Source organism: Zalophus californianus, chromosome 16, assembly GCF_009762305.2.
Source record: "Zalophus californianus isolate mZalCal1 chromosome 16, mZalCal1.pri.v2, whole genome shotgun sequence".
Taxonomy (NCBI): Eukaryota; Metazoa; Chordata; class Mammalia; order Carnivora; family Otariidae; genus Zalophus; species Zalophus californianus.
Genome location: NC_045610.1, coordinates 28,723,420 through 28,736,334, shown reverse-complemented (window position 1 = coordinate 28,736,334; position 12,915 = coordinate 28,723,420). Strand labels below are relative to the sequence as shown.

General features: G+C 51.6%; 1 protein-coding gene across 7 annotated transcripts in view; it reads left to right on the top strand.

The window, feature by feature from the left end:
- MSI2 (musashi RNA binding protein 2) overlaps positions 1 to 12,915 on the top strand; it is a 391,573-nt gene that overhangs the window by 317,642 nt on the left and 61,016 nt on the right. For all 7 annotated transcript variants that reach the window (XM_027624505.2, XM_027624504.2, XM_027624507.2 and 4 more), the window contains exon 9: positions 10,474 to 10,588. In XM_027624505.2, the coding sequence (XP_027480306.1) occupies positions 10,474 to 10,588 (115 nt within the window). The remainder of the gene's footprint in view (positions 1 to 10,473; positions 10,589 to 12,915) is intronic.

Sequence of the window (12,915 nt, the reverse complement as noted above, 5' to 3'; positions counted from 1 at the left end):
GAGAGCAGGTGGGTGCACATCCTGCAGAACAGAGCAGAAGGGGTCCCGCTGACGTGATTTCCTAGTCCCAGGGAGGCCAGTTCAGCCCTTCAGCTGAATCCTACATGGGGGAAGTTTCAAAAACCCCACTTCAAAAAGCAAAGCCTGGTGAGCTCTCAGGCTTGCCACCTTCAGCCCAGGGCACACCTGGGGAATTCGCCCCCAGAACAGGGGCTTCTGGGGGCGGCAGGGGCAGGAGGATGAGAGAGCAGGAGAGCCCTGGGTTGGCCTCTCGGGCTGTGGTGCTGGGCCAGATGGGTCCACGGAGTCCCCAGCTAGGGTTGGCATGGGGCACTGCCACCTGGCAGGGGTGCTTCAGGAGTGGGCACGCATCCCCTCCCCCGGGCCACTCCTCCGCAGCCTGGAGACTGACGACTAAGAGCTGATCGGGAACCAGCCCAAAAGTGGGGGGCAGGGGCTGGGTGATGTGGGTGGATTTAACTAGGCTTCTGTGTTCACCACCCTATTTGCAGCATCCTCCTTACTCGTAAGCTAATTTTAGCCATCCATTCTGCTGCTGTTACCATTTATAAAATGAGAATGTCAAATGCAATATTAAACAAGCAGGATGAAAGCAAAAAAGGAAATGCCAGAGAGGCACTTGATAAATGAACCTCGTGTTTACGAGCAAGAGGGAGGTCCTGCGCCCCCCACCCCTGCATCAGGCACGCCCATGTTTGTGCACGGGCTGTGTTCCTGCAGGTGGAGGGATCTGCGTGCTGAGGGAGGAGGGCATGGGGAGGCTGGGCTGTTGGGTGGTGAACGGTGCTCTTTAGGCAGAAGTAATTTGGCCGGCAGGGAGGTTGCCTGAGTTCTGGCTCCTTCACCCTTCATCTGTCCTCTGGGAAGGTCACTGCAGGGGGCCTGGGGAGGGCGGAGGGCCTTCATTATCTTGGTGCCCAGCCCCTCTGGACTGTCCCACACGTGCTGCTCCCTACACACAGCCCACGGGGTGGGGGTCCACAGGGGGCATGGAGACCCCTGGAAGAATCTGCACCCCTTCTCTGGGGCCTGTTCTTCCTTTGACTGCACCCAGCAGCCCTGCCCAAATTCGCAGGCAGATTGTAGGGAGCTAATGCTAGGCTGCCCCCCCCCTTTTTTTTTCTTTCTCTCTCTTTTAAATGGAGAAATGAGGTTGGGCTTGGTGCAGAGTCTCTGGCAAAGCCCACCCTCGGGTAAGCACCCAGCCTTGTGGCTGCGTTTGGGCACCTGCTGAAGGCGGAGATTTCTTTTCACTTTGAAATGCCCTTGCAGGTTCCCAGAAACAGAGAGTGGCTGCCACTGCCACCGTCAGCTTTTTCCCCAAATAGTGCAGCCCACGAAGCTCCTTCTGCCCACCTCACTGATGAAAGCAGGAAGACGGGGCCCTCCCCGGCCGGGAGGTGGGGTGGTAGGGGGAAAATCCGTGGTAGCCTGTCAAGAGTCTGCTGGGCTGGGGGGTTGGCAGTCCCTTTCTTCCTCTCTGCTCCCCAGGCTTTGGGACGGAAGCACAGATGCGGACCGGCTTGAGCACCTTGAGGGACGCGCACCTAGGCTCCCGTGGCAAAGATTAAAGAGTGACCCAACCAACTTTATCCAGCTCAAGCACTCCCAAGATTAGCTGGTTAAATTTATGAGCGCCGTGCAGCCCTGGGGGGCAGGCACCACTGTTACTCTGTTTTACAGATGAGAACATTGAGGCACGGAGAAGTCAGGCAGCTGGTGAGCAGAACAGAGATGTAGAGCGAGGAGCTGGTGGAAAGGACAGGCCCTCGCCCTGAGATCGAGGCAGAGTGGGAGGCTGCAGTCACGGGGCACGTGCCTCAGAGGGTGTTGGGGACCAGCTCCTCTGCTCTCCTTGCCCAAATGCTGAGCCCCTCTGAGGGAGAGCCACATCCTGTTGAATTCATCTCTGTGTCCACACCTAGCCCCTGCCTGCTAACTAGGAGGTGCTGACAGTATTGGTTTATAACCTCCTTCACTTTGTCATTGCTGATTTTAATGAATCAGAGGTAACAGCAGATAAAATTAATTCTGGAACTAGGCTGAGGATGGCCTTGTGGAAGGAGTAGCAAGCGAATCGGATAGAGGGCGGTGAGGAAGGGCTGTGAGGGCCGCACCTGCGCGGCCAGTGGCCCAGAGGTGGGGACAGGGGGTTTGAAGCAGGAGACCTAGGACTGAACCGTAGCTTGTGTGACCTTGGGCAGATCATTTCCTCGGAGCCTCCGTTTCCTTTCCTGTCGTAACTTCAGGGCTAATTAGACCGAGTCAGAGGAAATGAGGAGTTGATTAATGAGGGTATGGAGAGGTCTCTGAGGACCGCTGTGTGCCAGGCACTGTGCCTTATATGCATGATGTGTGTATGTCACTGTGTACGCATACTGTGCGTGAGCTAGCGTACGTGCGCACACACGCACACACACACCTGAGGGTGTCATGGTCATGCCTGGCATAGGAGGGGTGGTCCGTAAACAATTTGTTCCTTCCTCCCTACAGTAATCCTGCTGACCGGGGAGATAGAGTCAAGATTATATGTCCTGTGGGACTCTCGGTGCTTCTCACAAATGGGTCTGGGCCGTTTATAGCAAGCGTGCGTCCTGGGAAGGCGGAGGTTTCTGCTGGTGGCCTTTGCCTGTCTAAGCTGGCGTTTCCATCTCGTTTACCCAGTAGCTGCTTCTGCCAGAGACTCCGTGGGAGGCTCCGTATCTGCGAGGACCCTTTTGCAGTAGAGCAAGACAAGTTATCCTGTACAAGTGGGTCCTCTAGTGCTGGGCCACAGGCTGGTCCCCGTCTACGAGGATGGCCCTTGATCAGAGGTCTGGGACAGGAGAGACGAGGGGACGGAACACAGAACTCCCTTCTGCTCACCTCCTGGTGCCCCCAGTGCCCAACTGAGCGGCCTTCCTGAGGCCACAGAGGCTGGAGGGCAGGTGGTGGCTGGGGGCGGCTGTGGCAGGATGGTGAGGCACCCTCCCCTGCTGGAGTCCCAGGCCGGGTCTTCCCATTGCAGCTGCCGGGATTTCTGGGTGTGAGTGCTGCCCCTCCCATGGCAGTGCCCCAGGCCTGGCCCTCCTCCAGCGACGGGTCGTGACTCCATCCTGCCTCTGGCGTGGACAAGTACCGCAACTGGACGGAATGGGAACCCTGGACTGGATGTTAGAACCCAGACAGGGCGACCCGACTCTGCAGTTTCCTCAGAGGGAGATGCTCAGCAGGTCCGTCTCCAGCGTGAGCTCCACACTCCACACTGAGGACCGTGGTCCTGCCTTCCCTCCCCAGCCCTACCCCGCCTCTCCTCACTGGGCTGTTTCTGTGCTTGTCACCCGCACCTTGCTACTCCATCAGCCTCCTTCTACAGCTCACTCAGCAGCTGGCAAGGAGCAGGGCCAGCTTCCGGGATATGAGGCCCATGTTCAGCAGAGCCCTCACTGGGCTCGTGCTCGGCTGCCACCATCTCGGAACTCCTAGTAATGGTGGAATAAAGGGCCTCTCATCTTCATTTTGCAGTGGCCTGCACGTTCTCAAGCTCGTTCCATTAGCTACCATGCTCTTGAGGCTGACTCCCGGTATGGTGCACAGGGCACAACAGTAGGGACTCTGTTCTTCCCCCGAGTCACTCGCCTTGTGTTTGTCTTCCTTGCTCTGTGGGTTCCTTGAGAGCAGGTCCCCTCTGAATCTTGGTTATGAACCTGTAAGAGCCCCAGGAAAGGTTCTGCGCTCCTAGTGTCTCCAGAAAGGCTTATGCCTGGCAGACAGGGCAAGAGAGAACAGTGGGCAGGAGGGAGAAAGGCGTAGCCACGGGAGAAGCACGGGCGGTGCACAGAGCCAGGTGTGGTTTCTGGGCTGTTGCTCAGTCCTCCCGTTTGACCAGAGAGAGCTGGGTAGCTGCCGGGCTCCAGGCAGGACCCCAAGTCTTTACACCGGAGTGGCATCTCCCTGGAAAGTGCTTGGGACCTATCGGCCAGAGGAGATGGACAGCTTGGGGCCTCAGAGCAGCAGTGTTGGCCTGGAATCCCCTGGAACCTGACTGGGGGGTTGGGGGGGAGCTGCAGTTTGAGTCAGAGGAGAAGCTGATCTAGGGGCAAGACCAGGTCAGGCCTCTGTCTTTGAGGAAGCTCTACAAAAAGATGCTGCCCACGTGGACGCTCCCAGTCGCCCTCGCCCCCGCCCAGCACCCACCTGCCCAGGAGACCTGCCCTTTGTTCCCCTCCCTTCACCAGCCAGTCAGTCCAGGCTGGCCTCTCTGAATAGCAGTGAATTTTACCCTTTGAGATGGGCGTCTCTCCCCCTGGAGGAGTAAATCATGTCTAACTTGACCAGTTTGGGCTGAGAAGTGAAGCTGCAAACACTGGCCTCCAGGCCACACAGAGTCGCCTTGTCCTGGGTGGTAAATCAAGGCCACGGGCACCGGGCTTGGGTTTCCCCAGACCGAGGCTGGGATGGTTTCCCTCCTGGCCCCGGGGCCATGTGCTGACTGGGGCTATTTATGTAGAAACCAGAGAAAAACAAAAAGCTTTTTCACTTCCCAGACCTTGGCACCATCCTCAGACTTCCAGCCTCTTCCAAAAGGTGCCCGGCAGGGAGCTGGCCTCAGCAAGGGCTGCAGGCCAGTTGGGTGAGGGCGGCCCCTCAGAGTAGCTGCAGGGAAGCCGTCCCCACAGAAAGTCCCTGTGCCTTCTCCAAAAGCCAATGCTAAGCACACACACACACCCCTCCCCCCAAGGAGAAGGTGTGGCGTGGGACTGGCTCCCCTGGCATGAGCCATGGGGGGCATCAGGCAGACCCGGCTTCAAACCCATCCTTAGCACACATGGCCTGGGCCTCCAGCCACAGGTGAGGTGTCTGACATCCCTGGGCCTCAGCTTCCTGTCCTGGAAGATGGATTTCTATCTCTAAAGGACATCATCGGGTCCACTGACACGAGGCTATAGATAAAAAGCATTGTATCCGTGTATAAGAAAATGTTTAGGAAACGTGTACCATCGTGTATATATCTTACTCTCAGAAGTTTCAGGAAAAAATGTACGTAGATACAGATAGGAATGTAGACATATAGAACTGTTCTTTGTACTATCCTTGCAACTCTTCTGCAAGTGTGGAATCATTTCTACATAAAGAGTTAGAAACAGACCTCCTTGCTGAGTTGCTTTCGACCGTGATGGGCAGGGGCGCCCCACCTTGACAAGCAGCCGGTACAGAGGGTCAGAAACCACACGTGCCAGCCCACGTCAGGCCTCTGATTCATCCTCTGGAGGAGCACACTGCTGCCCTAACTGTCCTGTCGTTAAAGAGGCTTCAGCTAGATCATTCTTATTCCATAACTGCAGGCTATGGGGGAGCCACCCCCTCTCCTCCAGGGCCAGTGTGCCAAGCAAAGCAGCATATTTGACGATAGAAAAATGAAAGCAAATCCCACCTACCTTTGGGGGTTTGGCACGTCCTTGGCATTTCGGCCCCTGGTGTGGGGTTGCCTTGTGGCTTTGCTAGCCGTGACACTTGAAATGGAGACTTCGTCTTCCTAATGTGAGCAGTTGGTCAGTCCCAGGTGGCCTCTGAGGATCCAAATGGAAGTTCCAACAAAATCTCTTGGCCCTCCAACCACACTGCTTTTTCCAGTTGTCACTGGAAACCATAGCCTTTGTGAGAAGCTGCTGAGGTGGGGGCTGAGCCATTGATTTAGGAGACTCAAGGACCAAGACTTGGGAGATGTTCCTTCCTCACAATCTGCCGCCACCCAGGACTGCCCTAGAGAAAGCACTTTGGGTGTGGGTGGTGCAGGGCGTTTACAGTAAATGGGGTTCTGTGGGGGCAGAGCTGAAACAGCTAGAGGAAGAGGCCTGGCCACCCAGAGGCCCACTGCTTCTGTTGACTATGGGAAGCCACGCAAGCCTCTTTGCAGCTGCCCCCGTAGGGAGCTCCCAGGCCTGGGGCCCCATGCTGGAAGCAGGCCTCAGTGCCTGCCAGCCCAAGAACCCGGCCAGCCAGACACCACGGGCCTCCCAAGGGGAGGGCCTCCCACTGTCCTGTTGGCTCGCCGCTCTTCACCAATCTCGTGTGGTAGCTGGTGTCTGAGGCCAGCCCTGGTGCACTCCACCTCCCGGCATGCACACCCTGTGTGGTCCCCTCCCACAGCAAATCTAGGCTGTCCCAGCATAAGCAGCAGAACGTGATGGAAATGGCAGTGTGACTCTCAAGCCTAGGTGATGAGAAGCCTTGCAGCCTCTGCCTTGGTCTCGTGGGATTCTCATGCAAGGACAGCCCCTCTCGGGACTCAGCCACCATGATGTCCAGGGAGGGAGTGCTACACGGAGAAGCCAAGAAGGAGGCGCCTCCCCGTGGACGGTCCCCGCCGACCAGCCTCAACTGCCCACTGTGCGGGAGAAGGCACTCGAACCTCCAGCTGATCCGGGCCCTGTCTGGCTCCAGCTCCAACCCCAGGCACCATCTGAGCACAACTACAGGGAAGACTGCAAGCAAGAGCCCCGCTGGGCCCAGGCAGCTCCCAGAAGCACGGGAAAGGATGGTCCATTGTTGCTCGGGGCCACGAAGTTTGGAAGTAGCCTGGTACACAGCGGTAGATACGTGGCACGTCGTGTGTGGCCACATGACCTGAGTGTGTGACTGGAGCTGGGCAGATTTAGGCTGGTTTTCCCCCTTTGGGTTCTGACTGTAACTGGGGGTGTTCACGCTCAGTTCTCTAGCTTGCCAGGGGGCCCGGTGGGAGGATAGTGGGGGTGCGGGGGCGACCCAGATATGGTCTAACTCAAGAGGCTCCAGAGCCTGGCAGGCCCAGAAATGACAGGGGGCGGATTGACGTGAGTACTTGCCGTCATGTTAGGAGAACAAGACAGTCAGAACCTGTTCCTTTCAACAGAATGAGAGCTCTCTAGGTGGAGGCTGGCCTTATTTATGTCTGCATCCCCCACAGCCTAGCCTTTGCCGGGCACATGGAATGGAGTCCCTCAGATTTGTTGGGTTAAGAAGACTGGGTCTCCACGACCCTGATGAGCATGTGCGTCAGTCCATGCTCTGTACGGGATGTCACAAGGAACCAGGGACGTAGGGGCAGACCCTGATCCCTGCCCTGAGAACTCACAGTCTGATGGGGGAGGGGAGGCTTCTGCCAGGCTCCGTTGTCTGGGTGGGGAGGGGGGGAGTAGTTTTCATGCTCAGCAAGCCCCTGACCCCCTGCAAGGACTCAGGATAGGAGCAGAGATTAGCTCTTCCTCTTTCCCCTTTTGTATGTTTTCAAAGGAGCTGGGGGCTGGGTGGGCAGGCCTCTTGGTCCTGAGAGATCTTTTGAGAAGCCTTCAGTGCAGGCCAGGCCAAGGCTCCCTGGTGCGGTGGCTACCTTTCCCTGTCACTCAAGTGCCCAGGATGTGGGGATCCCGCCCCCCTAAGAGTGCATGTGCTACAGCCCCTGGCCTCGGAGAGCACTCACAGTTGACACAGCGGGCGGTTGACAGAACCCGCGCAGTGGGTGCTGCCCAAAACAGCACCAGCGAAGACAGAGCAGAATTAAACGGAGCTGCTAGCCCTATTCAGTGAGAGGAAGAGTAGGTGGGTTTGTTTAAAATACTCCCATTACAGTCAGTTAACCTTTATGTTCCCTAAATGAAAACTGTATAAACCTGAAATTTTCGTTGATCGGGTTGCCTAGGAACAGGCGGCAGGTTTTCATAAGACAATGCAGTAGATTGTCACCGATAGGACCATTAGGAAGTGAGCTGGTTAGCGGTATTATTCCAGATCCCGCTGTTGGCATCAGGTAATGATCTGTCTGCCTCTGCAGAGCACACCCATCTTCCCAGGCTCAGGCAGGCTCTTGCAAATGAGCTTTCTCAGTCTGCTTCTGAGTCCCAGGGATAGCGTCTAGGAGCAAACTGTCACCCCTGGCTTAGGAGAGAAATCGGAAAGATCCAATTCTCATGAATTTCTTTCTTTTTAATCACCTTTCCCTACTACTGTTGGCAACAGTAATACTCAGAGCAGAAAACTCGGCAAATAAACACCAGTAACAAAATGCACCATGGAAATGAAAGAACAAAGTCACTCTAAAGCGACTTTGGTATGTCTTTTTAATATTTTTCCCCGGTTTGATATGCATATATACTTATTTTTCCACAGAGTCACTGTAGTTTGCTTTTTTCACCCTTACATTTAGGGTGACCAACCACCCTGGTTTGCCCAGGACTGAGGGTTTCCCAATACCATTGCATGTTACTGTCAGCATGCTTTTCTGAAGCTTCACAGCTTTCAGTAAGCCTGGGTGAACCAGACCTGGCTAACTAACTCCCTGTTCTTGGACACTTAGGATATTTCCTTTAAAAAAGAAAAATCATAATTAATGCTTGTCACCACAGTAGCCTTATCCATATGTCCGTGCAGGATAAACTCCTGCAAGTAGCATTATTAGGTCAAAGGATGTATACTTGGATGGCTTTTGAAAGTTTTTTGGGTTGCCCTCCCAAAAAATATGCACAAACTCTCACCCTTCCTCCCCGTACTCTCAGAGATTCTGACATCAAGGAATCCTGTCATCATGGTCAATCTGATAGGTGACAGTATGTCTCGTTTGGGGATGTCATACGTGACGTGTGATACAAAAGATATGTGTCATTATTAGTCATTTGTGAATTGCTTCTTCATGTCCTGCACCCATTTTCACTTCAGAATGCTCGTCTCTTTTTAACCTATAAAAACTGTGTATTACGCTTATCAGGCATGAACTTTGAGCCATTTTGTCCATGTTTTTAAAGCATGTGTGGTTGTTCTTTAAAGAGCAAGAGTGAGTAACAGCTGTTACCTGGTGTCTCTGAAGGAAGAGTAGTTAATGTTTTAGGTAGTTAAAGCTTCCCTCAAGCCTTAAGCACTAAGCCCCAGAACGGGGCCTGAACTCACGACCCTGAGATCAAGACCTGAGCTGAGATCAGAAGTTGGCCGTTTAACCGACTTGAGCCACCCGGGGGGCCCCTAACTTTTTTTTTTTAATTGAAGATTTGAGATGAGAAGATTTGAGAGGTATCCATATCTCCAAAATGGATAGCCCATGTAGGTCCCTTTAAAACAAAGTATAAGGCACACAATTTAACTTCTTCCTATCTCAGACACCCTGGGAACGATAGTAATTTTCCATGTGATAGGGAGACCCTCGGCAGTGGTTGAGCTACGTGGAGTTTTGACTCCTAAACCACACGGCCCCTTTTTAAATACGCGACCTCATTCTTGCCCTTACCCCCTCACTATCTGACTGTCATGCTGATTCTTTTTGCAACCATAAGCACCCCCTGCCCTGCCCCACAGCATCCTATCTCCATCAGCGATGGGGCGGGTTACCAGCTAACGCTGCATGTTAGGTTTATCTGTAAACTAAAAGCAAGTAAGCACCGAGCAGGGGTGTGAGACACATGCTCCTAAGAACGACGTAGGCACTGTCGAGGGCAACAGTTTTACTTCTTTCCTGGAGCTTGTATTATCTATCATTAAGGCTGGGAAGTAAGTGACTTCTGGGTTGTGTGAGCAGAATAGGATTAAGAAATTGAGGAGGCAGAAGGGAAACAGGAAAGATTAGCAGCCACTCGAAGACGTAGCTGCAGAACGAGAAACCGGTAATCCAGATGGACAGAAGCAGTGTTAAATGTTATTACTTCTTGGGGGAATGGGTTAGCCTGGTGATGGGTATTGAGGAGGGCACATTCTGCATGGAGCCCTGGGTGTTATGAACAAACAATGAATCATGGAACACTACACCAAAACAAATTATGTAATATATGGTGATTAACATAACAATAAAAATTTTAAAAAATGTTATTACTTCTCCCGGGGGTCTGCTGGGGCGGCTTTTATGGAGACCATGGCATCACCGACCTAGAGATCTGAAAACTGCGGCTTCCAGGCCTCCCCCTGCTGGGCTGTGGCTTACGGCACATTACACACGCCTTCTGACTTTCAGTTTTGTCATCTGTGAAATGGAGCTAAAGCTAACTGGCCTGTTTAATAAGAAATGGAGTCAGGTGGCCTGATGTGAAGAGTCAGGGGTACAAAGGCATTTGTAAACCTGTAAGGGACCAAATGAGCAGGAGGGATTATTACTACTGCTGTTGTTTTTCTTCACGGACACACCCAGCAGCCCCATCTGCCTCCTCACCTCCCAGGTCTTCTGCGCACGCCCCAGTCTGAGCTCCCAACCCAAGCACGTGTGTCTTCAGCCCACGTCCTTGTCACCCCTCCAAACCCAATTTCATCCTTGTCGGTTTTTCCGAAGCAGGATTTGCAACAAATGGAGTGTTTTCTTAAATATTTGTCTTGCAGGCCATTTGCTTGGCATGGCTATATTTACTACAGTGCATAAGGAGCAAGGCTAAAAATACCTTCGCAGTTAACCAGATCAGTTCTGCATTTGACATTTACGTGACATTCATTTGCATCTCATTTGTTCGCCTTTCTGTTGAACAGGTAGAATGTAAGAAAGCTCAGCCTAAGGAAGTCATGTTCCCACCGGGGACAAGAGGCCGGGCCCGGGGACTGCCTTACACCATGGACGCGTTCATGCTTGGCATGGGAATGCTAGGTGAGTCCGGGCGGGGCCTGGGGACACTGCAGAGCTACCATGCACTGGGGGCGACGGAGGCCTAGACACCCACCTGGGTCACCTACCAGTTGGGCAAACTGCCTTTCTGAGTCTCAGATGATAAACCCCTTTGCAAGGTAGTTGTGACCATTACAAAGATAGATAGATAGATAGATATGGATGGATAGATGGATGGATGGATGGATGGTTGGATGGATGGATGGATGGATGGTTGGATGGATGGATGGATGGTTGGATAGTTAGATAGATGGATGGATGGATGGATGGATGGTTGGATGGATGGATGGATGGTTGGATAGTTAGATGGATGGATGGATGGATGGATGGTTGGATGGATGGATGGATGGTTGGATAGTTAGATAGATGGATGGATGGATAGATGGATGGATGGATGGATGGATGGATAGATGGATGGATGGTTGGATGGATGGATAGATGGTTGGATAGTTAGATAGATGGATAGATGGATGGATGGATGGATGGATGGATGGATGGATAGATGGATGGAGAGATGGATGGAGAGATGGAGAGATGGAGAGATGGATGGAGAGATAGATAGATAGATAGATAGATGGATGGATGGATGGATGGATGGATGGATAATCATCTTGTCCCATGCCTGGCTCATAGGGGGTACTTGATATTATTTTATCTCCTCTCTAGTCCCTTCTTCGGAAGGAGAAAAAGGCAGCCCTCTGCCTCACGCCTCTCTACTGGCGGGGTGTTCTGAAAGACCTGAGGACTCCTGACTGGCTTCACCCATGTGGGCTGAGGCTCCATTTTCTAAAACTTGGGAGAGGAAAGGAAGTAAAGAGGGTGGGCTATAATCCTGTCTATTTAAATGATTAACATTTTTCTCTCGGGATATCAGAATTTGCATTTAAATGGATGTTTTAAATGGCCTGTTTTACTCTTTATTTGCCAAAAAAAAAAAAAAGAAGATGAAAGACAAAGTGTGTTTTGTTCTGAAGAAAAATGATCTCTCCTGGCTTTTAGAGGAATTAAGTTGCATATTATGCCCCTTCCTTAAAGGTATCTCTGTCCATCCTGCGTAGATAATTGAAAATCTTGCCGCTGAAATGGCATGAAAAATGGAGAAAGCAGAGAAGAGGCGTAATGGTGTGGGTCGCAACAATAATTAGAAATTTCAAGGCGGGAGAGCGGTATTTTAGTGCGAGTTATTGTGTGTCGGGAAAATACTAATTAAATGGGATAAATGGTAGTTAATGGTAAAATTCCATTCAGGCACATGATCTGTCTGGTTTTAATGGATTTTCATTCGGTTTGGCAATGAGTCCCCCTTCTATATTGTTTGATCAGCTCTTTTATGTATTTTCAGATTCGCAGTTCTTTAAATCATTCCTGGCTCCATTTGAAATGTATGAAACTTTTCTTGGTGTTACACGTTCTTAAAAAGAATTGTATCTATTTTGTCTGAGGAAATAACAAGGGCCAGTAAAGTTAGTTTGAGGAACTTTGAGAAATGGAAAGAGATGCCACGAGAATCCTAAAAGTGGCGGAAATGTTATTACTTCTTCTGGAATTAATGTTTTAGGTTTAATTGAGTTTCATTGAAAATTCCTATTTACTTCTTTAAGCATTGGCCAAATGATTCTAACGCTGATCTGGAAGCAGAAACACATGAGAATAGATAAGAAAATGTTTTCAAAAGAAAAAGGAGAAAAGACTAGTTTGACCAGATAGCAGAACACGGCACAAAGCTACAGTAATGAAATAGTGTGGTATATAGGAATGCACCTGTTGGGAGAAAAAGTTGAAGGCACCTAAACTAAACGTATTTCTATGTAAGAGTGTAATTATTATAAAGAAGTTACTTTTAAAAATCAGTGGGAGGGTGTCTGACTCTTAATTTCGGCTCAGGTCATGATCTCAGGGTCGTGAGATCGAGCCCCACGTCGGGCTCTGCACTGAGCGTGGAGCCTGCTTGAGATTCTCTCTCTCCCTCTCCCCCTCCCCCCACCCCTGCTCATGCTCTCTCTAATAAAATAAAATAAATAAAAATGAGTGGGAATTGGGTGCCTGGGTGTCTCAATTGGTTAAGCGACTGCCTTCGACTCAGGTCATGATCCTGAAGTCCCGGGTTCGAGTCCCGCATTGGGCTCCCTGCTAAGCAGGGAGTCTGCTTCTCCCTCTGACCCTCCCCCCTCTCATGCTCTCTCTATCTCATTCTGTCTCTCAAATAAATAAATAAAATATTTTTTTAAAAAATCAGTGGGAATTATCTCCTGATTGACTATGAGACACTTGTCTACCCCTTGCTTCAAAAGTAATTTGTATGTGGTCTT